The sequence below is a fragment of the Bos indicus x Bos taurus genome, chromosome 19, assembly GCF_003369695.1.
Source record: "Bos indicus x Bos taurus breed Angus x Brahman F1 hybrid chromosome 19, Bos_hybrid_MaternalHap_v2.0, whole genome shotgun sequence".
Lineage (NCBI taxonomy): Eukaryota > Metazoa > Chordata > Mammalia > Artiodactyla > Bovidae > Bos > Bos indicus x Bos taurus.
This window is the reverse complement of record NC_040094.1, coordinates 18,852,634-18,877,229: the sequence shown is the minus strand read 5'-3', so window position 1 is coordinate 18,877,229 and position 24,596 is coordinate 18,852,634. Positions and strand designations below refer to the sequence as shown.

Below are 24,596 nucleotides of genomic sequence, written 5' to 3'. Positions count from 1 at the left end.
ACTATTTATTTTTACATTTATTTGACTGTGCCAGGTCTTAGTTGAAGCATACAGGATCTTTAATTGTGGCATGCAGACTCTTAGTTGTACCATGCGGGATCTAGTTCCCTGAGCAGGGGGTGAACGCTGGCCCCCTGCATTGAGAGCATGGAGTCTTAACCACTGGGCCACCAGGAAAACCCCACTAATTTTATTTTTAAATTTATTTTTGGCCTCACTCTACAGCTTGTGGGATCTTAGTTTCCCGATCAGGGAACAAACCCAAGCCCTTGGCTGTGAAAGTGCGGAATCCTAACCACTGAACCACCAGGGAATTCCCAGAGATGACTTTTTTAAATGTCAGCTTTTCCTAGGCTGGCTACCTCTGCAGAGAAGTGGTCTGATCTGAAACTAATGAAACTCTCTCTCTTTTTTTTTTTTTCCTAGAACTGGTCAGGCATGAAGTGTCAATTCAAGCTGCTGCGGATGGCTGTGGCCTTGATCTGTAGTAAGTTCTGATAGGGCTGGCTGGGGAAGGGGGGCCCTGTACCAGTCCTGGGGGATGTAGAGATGGCACAGTCCCTGCTCTTTAGGGACTTGTGGTCAAAAAGAGAAGGGAGACATGTTCACAATGTGCAAAGAAGTGGGGGTTACAGGAGGGTCTGACCTCCAGTGCTGCTCCCTGACCTCTACTTTTCACAGACATAGACTGTGCAGAGAGTAAAGTCCACATAGAGAGGAAAGTCCACATAGAGAGGAGAGTCCACATAGAGAGGAGAGTCCACATAGAGAGGAAAGTCCACATAGAGAGGAGAGTCCACATAGAGAGGAGAGTCCACATAGAGAGGAGAGTCCACATAGAGAGGAGAGTCCACATAGAGAGGAGAGTCCACGTAGAGAGGAGAGTCCACATGGGATAAGGCTGTAGCTCAATGGTCAGATCAAGAAGAATAACCTTTTGGGGCTTTTATTCCTTTTGGTTTTAAAAAAATTCTGGTTTCAATATTTTTATTTAAAAATGTTTTTCCTTCCAGTTTTATTGAGATAAAATTGACACATGGCCCTGCATGAGTTACAGGTGTACAGCCTGATGATTTGACTTATATACATCACGAAATGGTTAGTACCATCAGCTTAGCAAACATCCATCATCTCGTATAGATGCAGAATTAAAGAAATTGAAAAAAAAATTTTTTTCCTTGTGAGAGAAGTAATTTCTTAACCTTTTGGGTCACGGAGTCGATCCTTTGAGATCTCCTACTGGAAACTGAGGATTACTTTCCAGAAAAAGGCACATATGGGCAAGCTCACGTGGGCGTGCACACACACACATACACACACTCTAAAACTTGCAGTTTAGCAGGCTCACGAGCTATAGCTAATCCACGAACCCTTGTGAACAGGTGTGATGAGGGCCTTCGTTGAGAGAAGCCAGTCTACCTGCAAAGGACATTTTGAGTGTGAAAGACAAGACAGGTGTTCACCAGGTAGACAGGATGCAAGAGGCCACTTCAGGTTCTGCAGAAACAAAGATGCAGAAGAGTGAAGGGTAATGGCTGGCAAGTTGGTTAACAAAACTGACCCATGAGGTTTAGGACTGTGTGTGATTGTGTAAGAGATCACTGGAGTCAGACCATGGAGGGATTTAAATGCAAAGAGAAAAACTGGGCTTCATCCCCAGATGCACTAGGAGGCCAGTGAGGGGCTTTAAATGAGGGAGATGTTTACAATTTTGAGTTTTCAGTGACTCATCAGATTGCAGTGTGGAGGGGGAGGTATGTGCAGGGGATAAGACCAGAGGCCAAGAGGCTCATTCTGAGATGGAAAGAGATGAGTCTGAACAGAATAGAGAAGAGGGACACACAAACTCTCATTCAGTCCCCAGAACATGGCTATGAAGAGCGGATTGATTTTAGGCTCAATTTACAGGCTCAGAACATGAAGGTCACCCCCCTACAGGTGGTAGAGGCAGAATTCAGAGTGAGCCTCTGCCGTCTCTAATGCCCTACACTTTTGCCAGGCTGGGCAGGAGCTCCGGGACTATCTCTGTCTGGGTCAGCCACTTGGTTTGCGGGGAAGAGGAAAAACTGAGCCAGAACAGATATGGAACGGATAAGGGGCCCAGGTGGGCTCCATTTAAATCCACTTCCACATCCTTTGTACCCCATGGCTTTCAGGATCCTCTGATCTCTGTTTCCTGGATGGCGTTGGAGGATTTCTAATCCTGGAAAGGACCTTCCAGCTCTAAAACTCACAGAATCTTTGAATCAGGGTCTGGGGGCGGCAGGGGGTTGGGAGAGGCTATGGGAGGCAGTGGGCTAGGAGCTAGGGGGAGCATAGCTTCCTCATCTGCTCAGCCTGAATTTGTCTGTTTGTAAGAAAGGGAGCAGAGTCATGAGTCTTACTGTTTAAAAGGATACAACCTGGGGACTTCCCTGGTGGACCAGTGGTTAAGACTTCTCCTTCCAGTGCAGGGGCTGCAGGTTAGATCCCTGGTTGGGGAGCTAAGATCCTACATGTCTCCTGGCAAAAAAAAAAAAAAGAAACAGAACATAAAACAGAATTGTAACAAATTCAATAAAGACTTTAAAAAATGGTCCACATAAAAATTTTTTAAATAAAATAATCTAACTACAAGCATTATAAAAACTAAAATGCAATTTTGGAACTGAGACCAATGTCACTCCAACCTCCCTTGTGGACTGCAGGGCCTGCAAGGGAAAGGGCAGGAAGATGCCTTGGCACCCGGGGAGGCAGGAGGAGGTAAGGATGTGTGTCCCTTGCCACTCCTTTTCTGCCATCTATTGGCCATCCCTGGGGTTGCAGGGCTCAGGCCTGGAAGCTTAGGCAATTCCCCGGGGAATGAACATCCTTGGAGGTGCTGGCATCTCTGGGGTGGTTAGGGTGGAGAGAGGCACCCTGGTTAATTAAATGGTAACCTAACAAGCTTCTTTGGGTGATAGGTAATAAAATGGCACTTAACCCTTCAAGAGAGCACATCCCCGTTGAATTGGCCAAGCTGAGTTTGCACAAGAAGGATGGATTGGAGAGCAAGATGGGGGCATTTTAGGTTCTGACATTCTAACACTTTGTTGAGATTATTTATTTCCGTTCCTTCTTTGCCCTTCTCTCCCTTCATCGCTTCCTTTCAACCACAAAAGCACCAGTTCTGAGGGTTCTCCAGGGTTTAGAGCTAGTACATGAAGACACTTAGTAGACTGTAAAGGTCTCACACATAATGAGATTCTTATTGATGTCCCAGCAGTGTAGCCTGGTATGTAGAGTCTGAGACTATACAGATGGGGAGACTGAGCCTCCAGCACTCATGACTGCAGGGGTGCAGGCCCTTTGGGCTTCTGCACAGAGCTGTCCCCTCGGCCTGAAGCGCTCTTCTTAAGGTCTTCTCTCTCTTTTTAAGATTTTTTTCTTGATACGGACTATTTCTAAAATCTTTATTGAATTTGTTACAGTATTTTGTATTTTTGAATTTTTGGCCACGAGACCTGTGGGCTGTTAACTCCCTGCCTTGAAAGGTGAAGTTTTGACCCGTGGACCACCAGGAAGTTCTGAGTCTTCTCTTGATATGCAAGTGTCCCTCCTGTGGGAAGATTTGGCCTGATTCTCCAAACTGAACAATCCCCTTCCTGAAACACAGCCTTGATTTTAAATCACCTATTTTTTTCTTCCCATAGGGTTTCTTTTGGGCTTCCCTGATAGCTCAGTTGGTAAAGCATCCGCCTGCAATGTAGGAGACCCCAGTTGGATTCCTGGGTTGGGAAGATCCGCTGGAGAAGGGAAAGGCTACCCACTCCAGTATTCTGGCCTTTTACCGGATTATCTTACTATGTAATTATATGCTGGTTGGTCGCCAGATTCTGTAAGCCCTGGGAGAACAGTAGTGTGTCTGCCGTCTTCATGATTGTATGTCCAGTGCACACAGCAAACCCTGCCTGGCCTGTTGGGTAGTGAAAGAATTAGTGGCTGGATGACTGGGTGGCTGGCTGGAGTGCAAGACCTCTCGTTCAGCTCCCGCCCCGTGCCCTCTGGTGACCTGTCTGTGCTTCCTCCCCTTGCAGTGAGCATGGAGTTTGGACGGGCCGTGTGGCTGCGCTTCCACCCGTCAGCTTACCCTCCCTGCCCTCACCCGAGCTTCGTGGCGCACTTGGGTGGCGTGGCTGTGGGCATCACCCTGGGTGTGGTGGTCCTGAGGAACTACGAGCAGAGGCTGCAAGACCAGTCGCTGTGGTGGATTTTTGTGGCCATGTACACCGTCTTCGTGCTGTTCGCTGTCTTCTGGAACATCTTTGCCTACACCCTGCTGGACTTGAAGCTGCCGCCACCCCCCTAAAGGCCTGAAGGACCGTGGTCCAGGAGAGGAGGGAGAAGCAGCATCAGCCAGGAGCAGCCGTATTCTTTTTCTCATCACCAGCTCAGTGAGGCCAGAGAGGAGAGGACAAGAGATGCTGGGCTGCTGTAACATTTGTGTTCAGATCTGAACAGACAGTGGAGGCCTTTTTCTGAAGGCACCCGTTGGAGGAATTGGATGTGGCTTCTGTAGTTTTTCTAGATTGTTCTGAGGACCTCGGGCCAGGGCGAAGGCCTGGGGTGACGTGAGAGTGGCTGTCCCCTAGGGCTGGGCATGTCCCATGTGTTCAGGGACACAGACTGGGTAGCAGCCTTCTCCTTCATCCGCCACCCAGAGGTGCCTAAGAGTGTAAGGAAGGCCCGCGGCTTCTAGTCATCCAGTAGCCAGGCAGGCCGTGTCCAGCCCAGAGGTCACTATGGGGCCAGGATGTGTTCCCTCCATAGCTGTTGTTATGGAGCTCTGGAGTGGAAGGGGGCCTGGTGGTGGAGGATGGTCAACTTTGGTCTCGGCTGGGGGGACCCAAGACGCCCTCCCATGCCTGTTGGTGGGCACTGGGGTGCCCACCAGTGGGGCTCTCTCTCAGGCCTGGAGAGCGCAGAGGGAGATCCTATAGCTCCAGGCTCCCCCTTCCCTGCTCCCTTGCCCTCGGGGTACCTGTGAGAGGAGCCTGAGAGGGAGGCAATAACTTTGTTCAGGGCTTCCCTAGTGGCTTGGGTGATAAAGAATCTGCCTCCTGTGCGGGAGACCCAGGTTCGATCCCTGGGTCGGGAAGATCCCCTGGAGAAAGGAATGGCTACCTACTCCAGTATTCTTGCCTGGAGAATCCCATGGACAGGGGAGCCTGGTGGGCTACAGTCCGTGGGATCACAAAGAGTTGAACAGGACTGAGCAACTTTCACTTTCACTCCCCTCCACCCCACCCTTGCCCTCCCCACCCCCAGTGCCAGTGGGGAAGGGAAGGGTATCAGCTTCGGACTTCTCCCGGGTGCTGACGTCTCACACCAGTGTCTGGACATCCAACCCCTTTTGTTCAGGGTCTTTTCCTCCCCTTCCACTGCCCACAGCCCCCAGTGTGCCTGTCCTCTGCTTACAGAGCCAATGTTCTGGTACACGTGTACGTGTGTGTGTGTGCATGTGTGTGTGTGTGCACATATATGGTTTGGTGGGCAGATGCACATGTGATGGGAAAGATGATGTGAGGCCAGCTGGAGGCTGCAGAGGAAACCTGCAGAGGGCAGGGGCTGTGGGGGAGTCCGCCTGAGAGGAAGGGGACACTGAGAGATAGGAAACTCCCACCCCCTTCTTCCCCATCCCCGTTCCTCTCTGGTGCCTCCCTGAGACTCCCTGACCAGTGGGAGACATGCTGTGGTGGAGGGAGACCTCCGCCCTTCCAGGGACCTTGAGGATGCTGAGGTTTCCCTCCCCTTTGCCACGTTCTGCTCTGACTCCTGTCTAGAGGAGCCTTCCTGTCTGAAAAGATTCTGTTGTGTCTCCCTTAGGAGGGAGGGAGCTTTGGGGGTGCAGGAAAGGCTGGAGCAGGAATGTTGGGGCCTTTTGAAGTTGGGGGCACAGGGATTCCAATTCAGACAGGAAACTGCTCCTGGAGAAGAATTAGTGGGTGCTTGAGGGAATATCGCAGGCAAGGAGGACAGCCCATGGATGCTCAGAGCCGGGAGGACACATGGAGATGGTCAAATCTGCGCCCCCACCCCAAAACAAGTGGCAGAACAGGGCTGAGGCAACAATCCCCTGCAGGAGCTGGTGCCCACCCCGTGGGGAGGGTGTGGGGAGGATGGCCTTTGATGAACTGTGTCTCTTTATGCTGCCCTGGGAACTCCCTACACTGACAACCCAGAGGGCTGTGTTCCTGCAGGAATGGGGCCGCCACAAGCCTGTCAGAGCCCTTACATATGCTAAGGTCCAGAGTCAGCCAGGCCAGGTATTCACGGGTCTTGGGCCACTGTGATCACCCATAAATGGGCAGGGTCTTCCTACCCCACGACACCCCTACTCACCCCCGGGCTATGCCAAGCCCTTCCCTGTCTTGGCCCAACGATAGATTGTTCTGGTCCCCACATAGGGCTCCCAAGGTCATGCTGCACTTGTGTCAATGCTGTGCTAAGGACACCCTGGCAGGATGGCCCCGGGTGTTTGGCTGAGCCATGCCAGTCTGTCCCTGCCAGCCATCCTCCACCCTCCTGAGGGCCAGGTGTGGTTGAAAGAGTGAGCTTCTTAGGAGAGGAGACTCTGAGCTGGAAAGGAGGCCAAGAAGACGTGGGCAAAGATGGGGGTGGGAGGGGCTCCGCTGTGGACTGCCACCCCTGCTAACCCTGAGTGATGCTGTCCCTTCTGGGAGCGACAGAGGCTGCTTGTGCTCTGCTGGGAGGCAGGGCATCGCCTCTGTCCTGGCACCTGAGCACTCTGGGATGTGGTGGAGGAAGTGGAGACACTTCTGCCTTTATCTGGTGTGGTCTGGAGCGGGGGGCTTCCGCTCTCAGACGTGGGAAGACTGTGAACTGGAAGAGTCTAGAAAGCCCATCAGGGAAGCACCCAGTTCCTTCAGGGCTTAGATGGAAGCTTGTTACTGAGGACTGCATAAGGCAGAGGTGTGGAGTCTTGCCCTGCGAGGCCTGGGATACACTAAGGGCTCCTTCTCTACACCCCGCACCGCCGGCCCCAGCTGCTCCTGGTCCACAAGCAACCTCGAAGTTCTTTGTTGTGCTCAACGCCCACCTCCGCCGCCTCTCCCGACCACCACGTCCAAGCAGGACCACGCAGTGGTGGCAGGAGTCACTTCAGACGCTCCAGATCTCCAGCCCAGGGCCGGCAGACAGCTGTCCGGTAAGGTTTACTTCTGGGGGTCTGGCTTCCTCCCGGGCAGGTCCCTCTGTTCCCACATTCCCTCCTCATCCAGTATGGCCACCTGACCGGGTGCTGAGAAGCAGAGGGTGGAGAGAATCTTCAGGCTGTGGAAGCCAGTCAGCCTTTTATCCACAGGCTTCAGAGGCTGAAAACTGAAGGTTCCCCTAACAGCAGCCTCAGACTCACCCTCTCCTTACATGGAAGAGGAATCACAGAAACTCGGGAAAGGAAAACGACCTTCCAAGGAGAAATTTCATTTTAGTGACACCACTCATCATTAGTTTTTTAATTAGGAAAAGCTCCTGGATGAGACGCTTTTGCCAGCTCACAGGGTTCTCAATTTCCATGAGAACCATTCTTGCCCAGAGGATTAGGGGAGTCCATGCTCACCAAGCCTGGATCTCCCTGCAGTGTCCAGTTTCGTTTGCAAATAATGCTGATTCCCAGGTGCAGTGGAAAACCCTTTCCTGGCATCATTCATGTTCCCAGTGCTGGCCGGAAAGCTCCAATATTCCTCTGCCTTAAAAAACTGCCCAGCCCAACACCTGTCTCCCTGCCCCCAGGACTGGAGTAGGTGGGAAAAAAAAAAGCCACAAGCTGCAGTGTTTGTTTCTAAATATTTTTGTATCGTGTACATTCTGTATATTTTTGTTGTAACATATTATTTGAGCACAGATTCCATTAAAGATTTTTTTTTCTTTAAGTCATTGGTTATACAGTTATTCTCACCAGTTTCACCAGTTACTTGGGAAGGGCTGGCACTGGAGCCTGTTTCATCTCGGTCTGGGTTAGGGTTGGGGAGGCAGAGAGGGTGGCCAACAGTGGGGGTGGGTCTGTGATGTATGCTGTACGGATGGGGCATCCGTGCTCAGCACTGGTCTTTCCGGCTTGGTAGTTCTTAGCCTTTCTTGAATACAGTTCTTTTGAGTGGTTGATGGAAGCTATGATTATTCTTCCCATAAAAATGCACAGATAGACAATTCTATGTATAATTTAGAGGAAAAGGGCTATGAATAAGGAAACTCATCTAGGGTTTCAGGTCATGAACCTCTGTGCCAGCTGTCCTGGTGGGTGCCTGGCCTTCCCCTTCCACTCTTACACTGTACCCCAGAGAGAGCTTAATATTCTATTATTATTGGATGAGTCTTCTTCAAAATATCCTAGATACTTCCTTCATTACCCCAATAGCCTAGTCTTTAGGTCTTTTCTTTCTTGTCATGCAGGATCTTAGTTCCCTGACTAGGGATTGAACCCATACCCTCTGCATTGGGAGCATGGAGTCTTAACCGCTGGACCACCTGGCAAGTCCCTAGGTCTTTCTAGGGGCTGTCAGCACCCTGATCCTAAAAAAGAAATAGGAATGTCCTTGGGGTAAAAGAGCATGGACAGTTCACTTACAGAAGGGGAAAAATAAGAGGAGAGCAAATGTTAAAGGTAGTCTGGTGCTTGGTATGTTTAATAATCAAGTGGGCTTTGAGTGGGTGAAGCCTGAGAAACCATTCTCACCAGTTTCTCTAAGCTAATGGCAGTGTATGTGGTTTGGCCATTCACAGCTTTCAGTGGAGGATTAAACTACCCTGTTAAAATTCAGGGTATGGGAGTTGTTTCTGATCATGTTTTCACATCAGTTTCTTGTGTATCATTTAGAAATATTTCTACATGCTTTCTGGGATGGCAGAAGTCATCCCAGAGCAAATTTTAGGGCATGGTTCAGGCTCAAGATCTAGGATCTGTTTGGAGTGTGGGGAACAGAGTCCTGTCAGCAGCCGTGGTCCTGGGACTCGGTTCCCAAAGGTAAGCTCCCTGGCAGCCGGCAGTCGTTAAACCAGCTTTGCCTCTGACCTCCTACCACTCTGCTCTTCACTCTTGCTTCCTCCCTTCCACCAGCTTCTCATTCTTCCTATAACTTAAAACTGATAATAGGGTAATTATACAGACCACTTAGTGGGTACCTACTCTGTGCCTGGGCACTGGGCGAGGCACTTTCAGTCTTATTTAATTGCACAGCTACTTGAAGTGGGTATAAGTACACCCATATCTACCCACGAAGGGACAGCCTAGAGAAGTTCAGTAACTTGCCAGTAGGATCGCAGCCAAGACGGCCTGGTTCCAAAGTTCCTGTGCTCAGCCCTCGGGTGTTTGTATAGAACTTTAAGGACACTTAAGTTTGTAGAAGTGTCAGGGCGTTTGTTTAAAGATCCAGTCTTGTTGCCCTTGACCTGGGGCCATCTGGTCACAGTCCTGAACCTTGGCGTATTTGCTTGGTGTTCACTTAACAGGATCTCCACTTTGTCAGCCCTCCCAGAAGTAGTTCACAAGAAAACTCACAGCTATCAATTCATTACTGCTCCCTATCACTGCCCCACCAACCCTGACTTCTGAAATCTAGCATTTCCGCCAACTTAGAGAGATATGAAGTCTGTGAGGCACATTTCAGAAGTTTAGCAGGTATAGGACTGGAGCTGCCCTCTTAGGCCTCCAAGTGGAAAGACTTCGTTGAAGCCAGTGGGGTTTCCATGACAGAGAAGACTCATGGTTAGGAGAAAGGTAGTCCTGGTAACTGAATCTTATTTCTGAGACGCTTGCAGGCTTTCCTGGCATTTGGTGTAAGTACTCCTCTGGTAAAGGACAGGCATTCTGTCATGGTTAATAATGAATGAGAGTGAAAAGAATTGAGTCGGGCCATTGAATTAGACAGGTGTAAGCGTACTGGACGATGAATAAAACACTGTGATGGAAACTGCTCATATAGTCTGCCTAATGCCTCCTGCAGGTTGCAGAAAGATGTCTCCTAGCAGGCAATTTGATTTTTTTCAACAAATTCCTTAGCCAAACAAGTATAATTTCCCTCAAAACTTGCTGTGAATTAATAAAAATGTCAGACTGGAGAATTGAGCTCACTGAATAAAAATGACTGTGTTGCTGAGAAGCTAAGTTTTATTGTTATTATAATAAATATAATTACAGGTAAATTGAGACCATTTTTGATCCATGACAAACATACATTTCCTGTGTGTATAGCACACAAATAATACACAATGTATTCCACACTTAACAAATGCTTTTTAAAACTTTGAAAGTTAATATATTAGCTTATTAAAATTTGAATATAATACATGTTTTTGGTCACAAACTCTGAGTTTCTTCTCACGGCCCACAAGACAGTCAGCTCCATATCACTATTTTCCTTGTCTACAGCAGTGATATACACACACTTTAAAATAAGACTGTATTGTATATAACTGTGATGTCATGAGCCTACATTACCAAAAATATATATAAAAGTACATATAAAGAATATGTAATTATGCCTTGACTCTATCCATAAATGACTTGAAGCAGGTAATATATTTGCTTTTAAATGCTATTTACAACATGGACTCTTGAATGATATGTGAATTTGAAAATGAAAAACATATTTTCCAGACTCAAAATGTTGATGTCCTAATGTTATTTATTTAAAAAACTGATTTCCAAGTGGGCAACCCTACCTTAGAAAAAGTCAGATTCAAGGGTTGTACCATAAAATTTCCCATAGTCATTGTGAATGCTATAAAAAAGATGGTACTTGGATTTTTTTCTACACTGACTACAATCCAAGTTATTAAAGTTTAAAACTATATGAAAGCCTTTATGAGGATCCTGAATTGTATTTCCCATTAAAGAAAAGAAATGGCTCAGTGAGTCATGTCTCTAGGTTTCTGTAGAAGAAAAAGCAGAAGGCCGTTGTCAGTTATCTTGAAAGTTAAAACTCAGCACTTAATGTGAATTTAGATGAGTTTAGGAGAGGAGTTTTACGGGCTTCTGTTCCTCTGAGCATCCTGAGGGCAGTGAGAACAGAAGACTTCTGATCTTCCAAACAAAAATCATTATCAAATGGATTTATTAAAGAGCTATGCAGAACAAACTGCAGTCATATGTGTGTAGCTATAGTTGGCTTCCATGGGAATTATCAGTGGCTCTAACGCAGGGCACTTTCAGTTGATTCAGAGTAAAACAATATAAGGCTTGTAACACGTGTACAGAAAACTAAAATCAATGTGAAGAATCTCTGTGCGAGTTCTTTATTTTGTTTGCTTGTAAAACTGATGTACTTTGTTTCTTTTTTAACACTCCATTTAAAAACTCCAGCATTTTCATATAAAAGAAAAAGAGAAATTATAGGCTCTTGGCAAATACCTGTGAACAAAAGAATGAAGAAAAGTGATGGGGCCATTTCTGCAGTAGCTTTCCATCAGAGATAATATCTTATCTTGAAGCTAGTGCACCTATTTTTAAAGTTCATTTAATTCCTTACACACTCATGATTTATTTGCATATTGACATAAAAGCTGCCTTCATCATCCATGCCATTATCAATCAGACAAAAAAAATCCATCAAGCACCCACAGGATGCAGAGATCTGTCTTTGAAATGGTGGCATGGTGTTAATCTGTCCTAAAACTAGGAATAAGTTTTTTGAAAGAAGCTATAGTACATTGAGGGATTCCCTGTGGCTCAGTGGTAAAGAATCTGCCTGCCAACACAGGAGACGAGGGTTTGATCCCTGGGTCAAGGAGATCCCCTGGAGAAGGAAATGGCAACCCACTTCAATATCCATGGACAGAGGAGTCTGGTGGGTTGCAGTCCATGGGGTCACCAAAAGAGTCAGACATGAGTCAGCGACTAAACAACAACAATACCTTGGGAAAGAAGTATTATGATTTTTCTGGGAGGGAAAGTTGCTAAATACTGCAAAATCCTCAGAGAAGCTACAAAATCACCTCTGAAGGTTTTAAGCAACAATTCCCTGAAGCTAGAAGTTATGGGACCAGCAATGTAAAAATTTCACAGTTCTAACATACATCTATCTATGACTGTGAAGATGTGCCTCAGATTTATACATCTAATTGGGTTTAATCTTGAAGATACAAAATGAGAAAATCTATAATGTGTTTTCAAATAATCTGAAATAGCAATCCTATGACAGTTACCAAACTACCACAGTTTTAAACACCACGGCTTGCAGGACTTCACAATACAATCATCTCCAAATACGTCATCAAAAACTCTGGGCAGCAGCTTCTTTCATAAATTCCTCGAGGACAGCTACCACATTTTTGGCTTCAGGCATTTCTTCGTGTTCCACTTTAACAATCTTCAAAAGGATATCTCCACTACCACAGTTCTTTAGGAACATGTAACATTTAAACAAAGCATAATGATTCATTTCTGCCTGCCGGATAAATCTCTTCAAATTATTTGTGTCTTGTATGGCCTAGAAAAAGATTACCCAGTTAACTATGTGTTCAGTGAGATAATAATGAAGCTTGAAAAAGATCTCCTATCCAGCTGAGAACTCAACTATATGTGAATGAAATGTTTGCCTTTTATTTCAAATATTTTAATTGCTAATATGCTTTGCCCTTGATACAACAAAATCTTTGACATAAAGTAAAAATACAAATCTCCTAAATAAGGTGACAACATGCCTCCCCAACAAAATTCTGAACTTTTAGGCATGGAACTACGTTTTTTGTGCTTCCCAACTAAGATATGCCGTAAATTATAAGACGGATGTCCCTAAAATATAAGCAAGCATTCAATTCAATTTATTGGAAATGCAATGATACATACACAGAGGCCACTGAAAACTATAAATACCTTTGGAAGATTCTAGCTCTTGTTTGTTTTTCAAAAATTAGAACATCATTTTAATTATTATGAATAAGGCTTACAGTGCAAAAACACAGAATAAGCAAATTTGTGGTTAAAACTTGGACTTTACTTGACAATTCATCAAAAAATATAAAGATAGTGTTTATATATAAAGAATGACAGGTAATACCTTTCATTAGTATTGCCTTTACTATTTCTAATGTCACTATATCATAGTGGATACATCTGCTCCATCAAAATGTCTTTCTGTTTATTTGCTAATACTAAACGAACATGAAAAAATGTTCAGCCTGAATAATAATTAAAGACAGATTTGAATAGCTATGGAGTGCCAACATTAAAGTAATAAAAATAAATAAGACTGATAAAAAACTGTTATATTAGGTTCTGCATAGAAAACCCATACACATTGCTGAACATTCTGTAATTTGTTCCTATTTTTTTTGAACTGCAAGCTGGCAATTTGTAATAGAAACCAAAACATTAAAACCCTTGACTTGGTAATCCCACTTTTGGGAATATACATTAAGGTAATAATCCAAATGAAAAAAATACCATCCAGCAATGCTCCTTCTGGACATCTCTCTGAAGAAAACCAAAGCACCTACTCAGAAAGATATCTGCAGTGCCATGTTCCCTGAAGCATCACCAACAACAGCCAAGACATGGAAACAACCCAAGTGTCAACTGATGGGTGAATGGACAAACTGTGGTATATACACACAATGGAATACCACTCAGCCAGTAAACAGAAGAATGAGATCTGCCAACAAGGGCTTCATGCTAAGCGAAACAGGTTCTACAGAGAAAGACATCTACATGTGGAATCCAAATATATATATATTTTTATATAAATATATAAAAAACAACTCATGGACTCAGAGTACAGAGGCAGCAGATAGGGAGTGGGAGAAATGGGTGGACTGTTTTGGTTTTGGTTGAAACAAATTGAAATTTTTACATACAAATAAAAATAGTGATATACCAGTGTCACCTGTCAGGCTGGCAAAGACGAAAAGTTTAGATACCCGGTGGTGTCTGGGTTTGGGGAAACTGGCACTTTCAATGCTATTGGTATAAATGGAAATTGAGGATTATAGTTTTGAAAGTGTTCTAGTTAACAGACATTATAGCTGTGAAGCAGATTTGTTTCCTGGTCACTGGTACTAACTAAACTTTGTGACAAAGATTATATGTGGCACTTGGCACACAGCCAATTAGTTACCTTTAGTTTAAAGTTCTCCAGGACTTGTCGAAAAAGAAAAGGGTTACCTCCTTCAGCACCATTCATAAAAGCCTGCATCCAATCCTCACAAAACCGGTTGCTCCCTATAAAATATTTTAGAAAAATGAATAAAAGTAACATCACAAGACATTTATTCTTCCTTTCTATTTTCTTTTTTAAATTGAGGTATAATTGAACCATGTAACATTATATAAATTTCAAGTGCACAGCACAAGGATTCAATATTCGTATACATCACAATATTCTTTCCTCATTTATAAAAACACTTATAGTGAATTATTTAAGGCTTCTATATTGGTCTAAAAAAACCTTAACTCACCACCTGGCTAAGAAATACCAAACTGGTCGAAGCTCCCACATGCATCTTCCTAGCTGCATCCCCCTATTTTCCCATCAGAAAGGATTATCATGCCCATGTCTTTCTTTAAACCTTTGCCACATACTTTATCTCTAAGCCCTATATAGTGTAAAAAAATTTGCATGTTAAAACTGTACTTTTCTTTAACAGCTCTTTCACTATATAGTATGTTTGGATGCTATACGGAGAGATATAGCTCTACTTCACTCGCTGTCACGGCTGTATAGTATTCTACTGTATGAGTATAACAGCTTAGCAGTTCTCCTGTTGACAGACACTTGAGTTGCTTTCAGTTCTTTCCTTGCAAACAGTGCCCTTATGAACGTCTTGTATTTGTCTCCTTGTGTACATACATAAGAGTTTCTCTATATACCTAGGAGTAGAATTGCTAGGCATGTCATGATTTCCATGTTTCTAGAAATGCTCTTGTTTTTGGCGATTTGGGGATAAACATGTAAAACTGCACAGGGCAGGGAGGATAACTTTGCGTCATTTGTTGTCCGTGTGAAAACAGTGATTGACAAGGCTGTTCCCAGGGTTGTGGCTCACCTGCATTGTGGAACTGAGGCTGGGAGCTGCTGCAGTCGATGATCACAGACTTCTGCTGCTCCTCCGTCATGGCCATGCACAAGGATGTCATGGTGCCTTCGTGAATAAGGCCTTGGAGACTAGCCACGCTCAGAAACCTGCCACACATACAATCTTTTTCCACAAAGTATATTACAGGATGGGAGGGAGAAAGCAAATTCATTCTGCATTCCGTGGTGGGGGAGTTCAAAACAGAAATATCAGACTGGCTGAGAAAAAGGTGCTCTCTTTGCAAAACTGTTCTTTACCTGTGAATGTCTCTCTTTGTTTTTTCATCTGATCCTTTAACCTCAACAGGAGTATAACTCAGAGCCTATGAGAGAAAAATAACGCCCAGTTGATACACGTATGCCAATTTTCCTTGCAGAGCAGCTAGTGACTAAATGTCGCCTCCCCCAACAACCACCGCACCAGACCATGTTTGCTGGACACCGCCCCGGAGCTCTCCAGAGCTGTGTTCAGCTGCTCACTGATGGTCGGGAACCTAGCCTTACTACCTGGGCTTGAGGGGCTGTCCAGGCTCAGCTGCATCCACCCACCACATGAAAAATGAAAAACCTGGCCACTTACTCAAGCCTTCCCCACTGTCCAGATATTCTATTAAATATTTTATTTGGGCATTTTTATATAGTTAAAAATTACTTTGGATTTCCATTTTCCTCTTCAAATTGTTTTAGAAATCACATGTCTCCCACATCACTTCAAAAAGTAATTATTTTAGAGAATTCCCTGGTAGTCTAGTGGTTAGGATTCAACACTTTGACTGCTGTGGCCCGGGTTCAATACCTGGTTAGGGAACTGAGTTTCTGTAAGCCGTATGGCACAGCCAAAAAGAAAAAGTGATTAAAATGTTTTATTGTATTAGAAGATAGTATTCGCAACTCTACCTTCGTAGTGTAACTTTCTGGATCTGTGTAAACAGAGTGCGGTGTATCCTTATTGCAAGCATAGTCTGAATGAATATTCAGAGGGCAGGTGGAAGTAATAAGTAATGTTCAGAGAAAATAAGTATGTCTTTAAGTAAACCAAACTACGCCAAAGTGATCCTCAATGAAGGAAATACCTTCGTTTGGGCAATACTTACAGCATGTAGCAGAAAGGTGAGCTTCTCCTGAAAGAGATGGACCACCCTTTGGATGGGGCAAACAACATCTGCAAACCAGCTGCTCAGGTAAGACTGGATGTGGTTCTCCCCACCACTTTCCTAGATTAAGAGAGAATGTCATTTGCTTTGATCTAAGCCTTCACCTTAATTAATACACTTAACATTTTCTTCATGATACTCTTGGCAGTGAAAAGAAATGGGGACCAACACCTCCTTCTTTTTTAAGCTAATGCCACCAATTAAAACAAAAGGAATTGTAGGAATTTCCTGGCAGTTCAGTGGTTAGGACTCTGCCCTTCATTGCCAGGCACCTGGGTTCAATCCCTGGTTGGGGAACTAAGATCCCACAAGCAGAGAGGTATAGCCAAAAAACAAAAAAAGGAATTGTGATATAACTTTGCTGGGCTTGTTAGGCAGAGAGGGGATTAATTCAGTACTGCATTTAAAAAAAAAACACACTAAAACATGCATTATATAAAATGAAGAAACTAAAAAAATAAAAAATAAAATGAAGAAACTGACTTAATAGGGTTCTATGCTATTTCTTCACTGAAAGGAGTTAGGGCATTTACATGTCCATCTCCTCCCACTGTGCTGTGAACTCCCAGAGATACTCTCTTAATAATCCTTATCTCCAAAAATTAATGAATAAAACTCTTTAAGGGGAGGAAAAAAAATCCTCATCTCCCCAAGCATCTGGTACAGTTTCCGAAACATCCATGGATGAGCTTATAAAGGGCCTGTTGAATGACTGAAGGAACGCAGACAGCTCACTAACATTTGAAAGCGAACAGGGAAGGACAGAGGTCAACACATCAAAGTGCTCAAGCCCACTCCGGTGTGGTCGGACACACTGCCAGGAGCTCATCCAGCTTCCCTGGCTCTGCTGCTCCCTAGGGACTGGTGGGAGCACCCCATCCTGGGAGAGCGGCTACCCTAGACTTGCTTGTATCCCTGGCTCACTCCGATGCTGTCATTCCCCTCTGTACTGCCTTGTAAGCACAGGCATGACAAGGAAAAGGAATTATTACCACCTGTAATGGGTAGAAAATTTATGAGTTATACTTAACTCCAACAAACCAAACGCACAGTATTTAAAAGGTATGGATAAAGGAATCAATATGGATGTATCTAATTCACAAAAGATCGATTAATGAATAACAGGATGTTTCTAAACATCTTTGAGGTTGAGTTCAAGGACAGTCATCCCGTTGCACAGCATGTCTCTGGTGCCAGCGGCTTCATAAGCCATTAGTTCTGTCCAGAGTATAAATCCTATGTCTAGAAATCAGGAAAGCAGCATCTTCTTCCTTGATTGGCATGTGACCGTATACCTTTGAACTTAATGGATTGAATTTTTCATAGATACAAAACATCACAAGCAGTCTTGTGAAACTTAGAGCACTGTGTCCCTTGCTCCTCTTAACAGCACTTTCCTACTAGCCCACAAAGTAGCACATTTTCAGAATTTAAGTGTCTGTGCCCACCTGGATGCTTTGATAAGAACAGCAGTCACATAATGTTAGTCATTTGGGTCTTTAAAAATATTAATGCAATTGTCTTACCTCACAGTTCATGTTATTTTTCAGCCCTTGAATGTATTTGTCCAATTCAAGCCTGAAAGTATGTTCTTAAGGAAGTGATAAAGGATGAATCAAGACAGGGTTTTATCTCTCAATGGATAATAGGAAAATCTCTTAAATATCTGTTGGTTAAAACAAGCCACGATATGGGAATTTCTTGGCAGACCAGTGGTTAGTACTCCATGCTCTCACCACCTAAGAGCTCAGTTTCAATCCCTGGTTGGGGAACCAAGATCACACAAGCCGAGTGGCCAAAAATAAATAAATTCATGATAAAAACAAGTGAAGACAAACTGGTTGTATGAAGGTATGAGATTGAAGTTAATGCATAAGAGGTAGAAAGGCTTTTCGGGGGTTGGTAGTGATAATCCTCCACTTGCCTGCCAGCATTTCCTTCCTGATATCCTCAGAGACCAAAGAAAGGATATAGCTCAAGTCCTTTTTCAGACCCTCCTAAAAAACAGACCACATACTCTGAAGACTTCTGCTCAGAGTCCGTTGATGCTGTTTGGGGAAGCAGTTTTTCTTGCTGGAAAAGGCAGTAATAACAACCGACTCGGTAACCTGGAATTCTAGAAAAGAAAGAAAAAGCTAAAATGCATTCTTTTGACAACTCATGTATGTTGTTTTGTAGGCTTCTCTGAGTGCTGGTCATCCTGATCTGGCAATATCGTTAGACTGCTCTGTAATTTAGAGCTTCCCAGACTTCTCCTTGGTTTACTGGTAACAACAGACGAAAGTGAACCTTCATCGTAATGGGCTTTAGCTAAAGCAGCACCTAACAAACACAGAATTTCTTTGAATTCTTCTGTCTTATGTGAAAAATTCATACAAATTCCACTCTTGTTCACGGTTTACCCATGTTTACATGGTTTATCTGTGTTTTCCCTCCCATAAACATACACGAATCACTGAAGCTCCAGGAGGATGTGAAGTGTTGACCCTGTGGTCTTACCTTTGGGATGTGGCCTCATACTCCTGAAGGGACTCAATGCCAATATCATGGTCTGAAGTGAACTACAATCAAGGGGTGTAATGGAAAGATGGCTGGAATTCAACCAAGGACACCTATATTTAAGCCTGAATTCCATCAATGTGACTGGCCTTAGGAACTTAACTTCTCTGAGTTTATTTCCTCATCTGAAATAGGAAGTAAGAGTATATGCTTTATCACCCCTTTGTAAGGAGAATGGCATTGAAGCTTGTGAAAGCCCTTTACAACTGTACAGTGTACAATTTCAGTTTTGGTAATGAGCTCATTTCTCCCAAGTACAAGACTAAATATGTACCCTTAGGAGGAAGGGTCTCTGCCATTCAGTTAATTTCATTCCTCAAAAGTGTGTGTGTGTGTGTGTGTGTGTGTGTGTGAGGCCCACGGCTCAGCTGCCAGGAAACAAAGATGAACTTTGCAGGTCTAGCCAGAGTTGATCTTTTGGAGTTTCTCATCGCTTCCCATATTTAGCTCAGAAATAAAACCTCAGGACACAGCACATTTTACACTTACCTCAGCTCTACAGCTGCAACATTACCCAGCCCTTCAAAGACTGCTCCCTTAGAAAGACGCTTCGCGATGAAACTGCGTAGCTCTGGCTCCACTTCAGATGGTAGATTAGTATCCACTAAGGAGAGGCTTGACAAATGAAAGACACATGTTCCTTAGCAGTGGACTCTGCATTTATACCCAGTAAGTCAGACAGGACATTGCTAAAAGCCCTCACTAAGGACTCGGCAGAGCTTTCTGTTTGGGTCCTGTTGGTGAGGCTTCTAGGGATGTATGTCACCAAGTACGATCTGCCTCATCTGTTTAAAGTAGTCCTACCTTTCTAGCTCATTTTCTTTAGTATTATGACTCCACTGGGACCCCTCAAACCCACTGACCTTACCTCTTTTTCACAGTAACCTCAAGTTTCTCATCCTCACCTCCCCTCTCCTTACCCAGCTTAAATTCCACGGCCAGTCATTACGATCACCGCCCCGCATACATTCTCATTCAACCCCTTTGTTTTCGCCTCCTGGTATTTGCTTAGCAAAGCTTCAGCCCTGCTTAGTCCAGTTCTCTACCTAGTCTGCACCTGCCCCTGTGCAGCTGAATGTGGCTGGACAAAAGCCCACCACCACAGTGGCTAGTCTCATTTGAAATCAATGACCACCAGCCACCAGCGGGCCCTGACCGCTGCCCAGCTCTCATGCCATCTCCTGGTCCACTCACATCTTCTACTATTTCATGCCTCCTCTTCTTCCCTCAAACCTCCAACTACCCACTGCCCATGAATAAACACACCAGCTCAGTGATTTTTTATGACCTAGACACACACATTTCAGTTTGGTTGAGATTAGAATATAAACAGAAACTATAATTTGAATATGTAAGAAGATTTTCCATCACCAAACTTCCCAACAGAGAATATGAACCCAATATGCCTCACATCTTTGGTTCCACATTAAGGAAAATTTCAAACACTGAAAAGTAGAAAGAATAATATAACGAACCTACATGTACCAACCAACCTACATGACCAACGTAGGTATAGGACCTACGTATAGCACTGGGAACTCAATACTCTGTAATGGCCTATATGGGAAAAGAATCTAAAACAGAGTGGATGTACGTATATGCAAAACTGAGTCACTTCGCTGTACACCTGAAACCAACACAACATTGTAAGTCAATTATATTCCAATAAAAATTATAAAACATTTTATTTTCATCTGTACTCCCATGTTGTCCATACCCTCCACCTCCCAGACTTATTTTGGACTTTTTTGTTTTTACACTTTTGATTTTGTATTGGGGTATAGCCGATTAACAAACAACACTGTGATAGCTTCAGGTCAATAGCAAAGGGACTCAGCCATACACACACATGTATCCATTCTCCCCCAAACTCCCTTCCTGTCCAGGCTGCCACATAACATTAAGCAGAGTTCCATGTCCTCTACAGTAGGTCCTTGTCGGTTAAACATTTTAAATATAGCAGTGATTACATGTCCATCCCAAACTCCCTAATTATCCCTTCCCCCAGTCCTTCCCTTCTGGCGAACCATAAGTTTGTTCTCTTAAGTCCCATACTTATTTTGAAGCAAGTTCCAGGCATCATATTATTTCATCCCTAAACTTCTCATTACATATCTCTAAAAAATGAGGATTTAAAAAATATATATGTATGTATCTATAACCACAATACTGTTACAGCACCTGAAAAATTTCTTAAATCATCCATCATCCAGCCTCTCGGTGAACATAATATTTTTGTACTATATCCTACTTTGCATCAAGTGTTGAGGTTCATTCATTCCTTCCCTTAGTAAATATATATTAAACATCGACCCTATGCCAAGTACCTACCACTCAAGGTTCTAGGCACGGAGACATCAATGAACAAAAGAGACAGCAATCACTGCTGGCTTGGAGTTGACACTGCAGTATGCAGCAGCAGAGCTATGAAAGGGTATTCAATGGGGGGGGGGTAGGGAGAGGAGGATTTTAAATTTTTTTTTTAAATTTTTTGATACTCATATGATATTGAATATTTACTGGAGTTCCAATCAAGAAGCTCAGAATAACTGTCTGCCTAATCAACATGGTGCTAATCACCACGGTATGTGGCTCTGCCCCAGCCTTGAATAAATGAATAAAGGACAATAAGATGAGGTTCCTAGGGGTGAAGGGGGCTTGATGGTTTCGTTAGGGAAAGCTGAGGGCAGATAAGGTACCCACTGACATCTGCATGCCAGAGATGTCCTTAGGAGAAAAGCACATACACGGCTTAAGGCCAAGCTGTTTTTACCTGAAATCATCACCAGAGGGACTTTCTGCATTTGTGCCACCTGGGCTTCCATCATCGCTGTCCGCTCGCTGCTGTGCCAATCTGCTCGCCACAAAACCAATTCAGTTATGAACTATGGGCTCTAAGTCAAGTGGAGTATGCCCTCCCTCCCCCAGCAAGCAAGGAAGGGGGCAAACAGACCACTAAAACTGCTGCAAGGTAGAAATACTTGAACCCCGTCCTCCTCCGCCTAGCTTCAATGACAGGGAAACCCCACAAAACAGCGCTGACAGGAGCCCCTTCTCTCTCCAGGCCACTTAAAGGGTAGAGGAAAGCCTAAATTAAATATCCAGAAATGTCAAGGAAATTTTCTCTTAAATGCACACTTTACAGGGAATTCCCGGGTGGTCCAAGTAGGACTCGGCACTTCCACTGCGGGGGGAACCAAGATCCCACAAGCAGCCCCAACAAAAACAAAAAGACTTTACAGGGCCAAAAGAGCCCCAGGAAGTCGGCTCTGGAGGAGGGAGAAGAGGCAGCAAGGACAGACGGTAACCAGAAGGTGGGGGGAGGGAAGAGGGGTGGGGACGGAGGAAAGCGGGGAGACAATGACAGGAAGTAAAGGGGGGATGGGGATTGACTTTATTGAGCGTGCAAGGCACTGCGCTAAACAAAAGCAGAGGTGACAGGAAGGGGCTAAGAAGATGTCAAGGACACAGCGCTGAGGCATGGGAGGACCAGGCGCAAAAGTCCAGGATTGGGGGCCGGGAAGTATGGCGTGAGGCGAGGAGGGCCCTGAGGGCCAGAGACCTTGGCTGGGAGGGGAGAAGACTGCGTTTGGGAGCCGCCAAGCTGCGGAACCCGGAGTGGGCTGCGGGGCCGGGCGGCGGGGCCGGGGCGGGGCCACAAGGGCGGCCGGGCGCTGCACCTGCTTCCGCGGTAGCTGTAGAGACAGTAGTGGCTGCTGGGCTCCTCGGCGGAGCCGCCCTCTTCGCTGCTCTCTAGCTCCTTTTCATCCCCATCCAGCGATTCCTGCAAGGAGGGGAGCATCGCGGCGGCCTCTGAGCGGCCGTGCGTCCCCGCCAAACCGCTCCCCCGGTACCGTACAGTCCTCTATGGCCGGGCTCGTCCGGCTCCCGGCCCTCGCGCATCTGCGTTCCGCTGGTTTCCCGGGCTCTCAGTCGAGAAAGCTGGAATGCCCCCTGATTTTTCTGTCTTCTTTTTCTCACATCATTCAGGTCTGTGCAGAAACGTCACTTCCTCAGAGACAACTTCTTAACTGCCCTATGCAAAACATCCCCCTGGCACCTCCACTGCTGTCGCATCAGTCTCTAACCTATCCCCTTGTATTGCTTAATTCTTCATCCCAGTTATCACCCCGACAAGATGTGTTTACTGTCTCTGCTACTAGAATGCCATCTTGTTCACTGCTATACCCTCTGTCCTAGCCCGTGCCCTATGCGGCTCAAAAACTGCCGAATTAGTTTTAAGATTTTGTCACGTCAGAAAAAAGAAAAGATTTTTGTAACGCCTAGGCATCTTTTTCTTGCACGTTTTACCTTATCACCGTATTAAAGATAATAAAGTACACCTACATCCCATAACTTTATATAGAAAAATGGTAGTTAACATTTATTAAGCATTTTCTGTGTGAGGACTTTTCTAAGTGCTTTACAAATACTTATTCATTTAATTCTCACAACCCCATGAGGTAGATATTATTATTATCCCATTTGACAGAAGAGTAAGCCAAGGCTAGAATTACTTGACTTGTCCACTGGAAAATAAGGTTGTACGTGGCAGTGCTCAGTCATATCCCACGCTTTGTCACCCTGTGGACTGTTGCCCGCCAGGCTCCTCTGTCCATGGAGTTTTCTAGGCAAGAACACTGGAGTAGTTGTCATTTTCTACTCCAGGGGGATCTTCCTGACCCAGGGATGGAACTCGCATCTCTTGCATCTCCTATATTGGCAGGCAGATTCTTTACTACTGGAACACTTGGGAAGCCCTAATAAGTGGCAGAGTGGCTTTCAAACCCACTGACTCAAGAACTCAAGACCACAAAATTAAAGATGACTTGACCTAAATTTATGTCTTAAAGCCATTTATTTGGACAGTTCATCTCAGGGTTTTTTTGTTGTTTTCACTTCTTTAGATCTTTAATTTCTTACAACAATATTTTGGTTTTTCAGAGTATAAGTTCTGAATGTTTGTTAAATTTTTATTCTTTTTGATGCTATTATAAATGAAATTTTCTTAAATTCTTTTTCAGATTGCTGTTGCTTGTGTATAGAAGTACAATTGATTCTTGTATATTGACCTTTGTTTTAAAATTTTATTTTTTAATTGAAGGATAATTGCCTTACAATATTATATTGTATATTGATTTTGTATTGTGAACTTTGCTGAACTCTTATTAGCTCTAGGTTTTTAAAAAATGTATTCCTTAGAATTTTCTGTATATAAGTGTTTCAGTTTTCTAGGGTTCCTGTTAAAGTACCAAAGGCTGAGTGGTTTAAATAACAAAATTTATTTTTTTGGAGGGCTGTGCACCTTGGGGTCCCAACAGTAAAAGTGCTGAGCCCTAACCACTGGACCACCAAGGAATTCCCTAAACAACAGAATTTATAGTCCCACAGTTCTACAATTTTAAGTCCAAAGTCAAGCTGTCAGCCGGGTGGGTTCCTTTGGAGAGCTGTGGGGAAAGAGTCTGTTCCAAGTTTCTCTCCCTGACTTACGGAGGTTGTCTTCTATATCTCTTCATATTGTTTTCCTTCTATTCCTAACTCTCTTACAAAAAAATTCCCTTTTTGTGGTTAGCGGTTCATGCTTTCACTCCAAGAGGCATGGTGCAGCCAGAAAAAAATGTGGGTGGGGTGGGGGAGTTGAAGTAATTTACACAGTCACAGAGTAAGTATGGAGCTGAGTTAGAGTTGAGTTTTGTAAAACATTTTGGCTCAATAGTGAGAACAGTGGATTGGAGTCTGAGAGGCATGTCAGAGAATGTGACAGTAACCTGGATAAGAGATCAAACTGGTCTGCAGTAGGACATTAGTTGCAGAAAAGCATTTTATTCATTCTTCC

The 24,596-nt window shown here is 44.4% G+C and overlaps 2 protein-coding genes and 1 non-coding gene across 4 annotated transcripts in view; 2 read left to right on the top strand and 1 right to left on the bottom strand.

The window, feature by feature from the left end:
• Positions 1-5,062, top strand: part of RHBDL3 (rhomboid like 3) — a 52,422-nt gene extending 47,360 nt beyond the window's left edge. For both annotated transcript variants that reach the window (XM_027516671.1, XM_027516670.1), the window contains 2 exons: positions 427-487; positions 4,056-5,062. In XM_027516671.1, the coding sequence (XP_027372472.1) occupies positions 427-487; positions 4,056-4,327 (333 nt within the window). In that variant the 3' untranslated portion in view covers positions 4,328-5,062. The remainder of the gene's footprint in view (positions 1-426; positions 488-4,055) is intronic.
• A 5,059-nt stretch (positions 5,063-10,121) lies between these two features.
• Positions 10,122-22,751, bottom strand: C19H17orf75 (chromosome 19 C17orf75 homolog). The gene is made up of 10 exons (XM_027516669.1): positions 22,441-22,751; positions 21,534-21,614; positions 19,250-19,375; positions 18,174-18,317; positions 17,728-17,785; positions 16,142-16,261; positions 15,306-15,370; positions 15,019-15,155; positions 14,091-14,194; positions 10,122-12,464 (listed from the first exon to the last, which is right to left on the bottom strand). Exons 1-10 carry the CDS (start codon positions 22,560-22,562, stop codon positions 12,249-12,251), a joined length of 1,173 nt encoding a protein of 390 aa, XP_027372470.1. The 5' UTR covers positions 22,563-22,751; the 3' UTR covers positions 10,122-12,248.
• Positions 15,784-15,855, top strand: TRNAQ-UUG. Its single transcript has one exon. It is a non-coding gene; the product is annotated as a tRNA-Gln (tRNA).
• Positions 22,752-24,596: the final 1,845 nt, after the last annotated feature.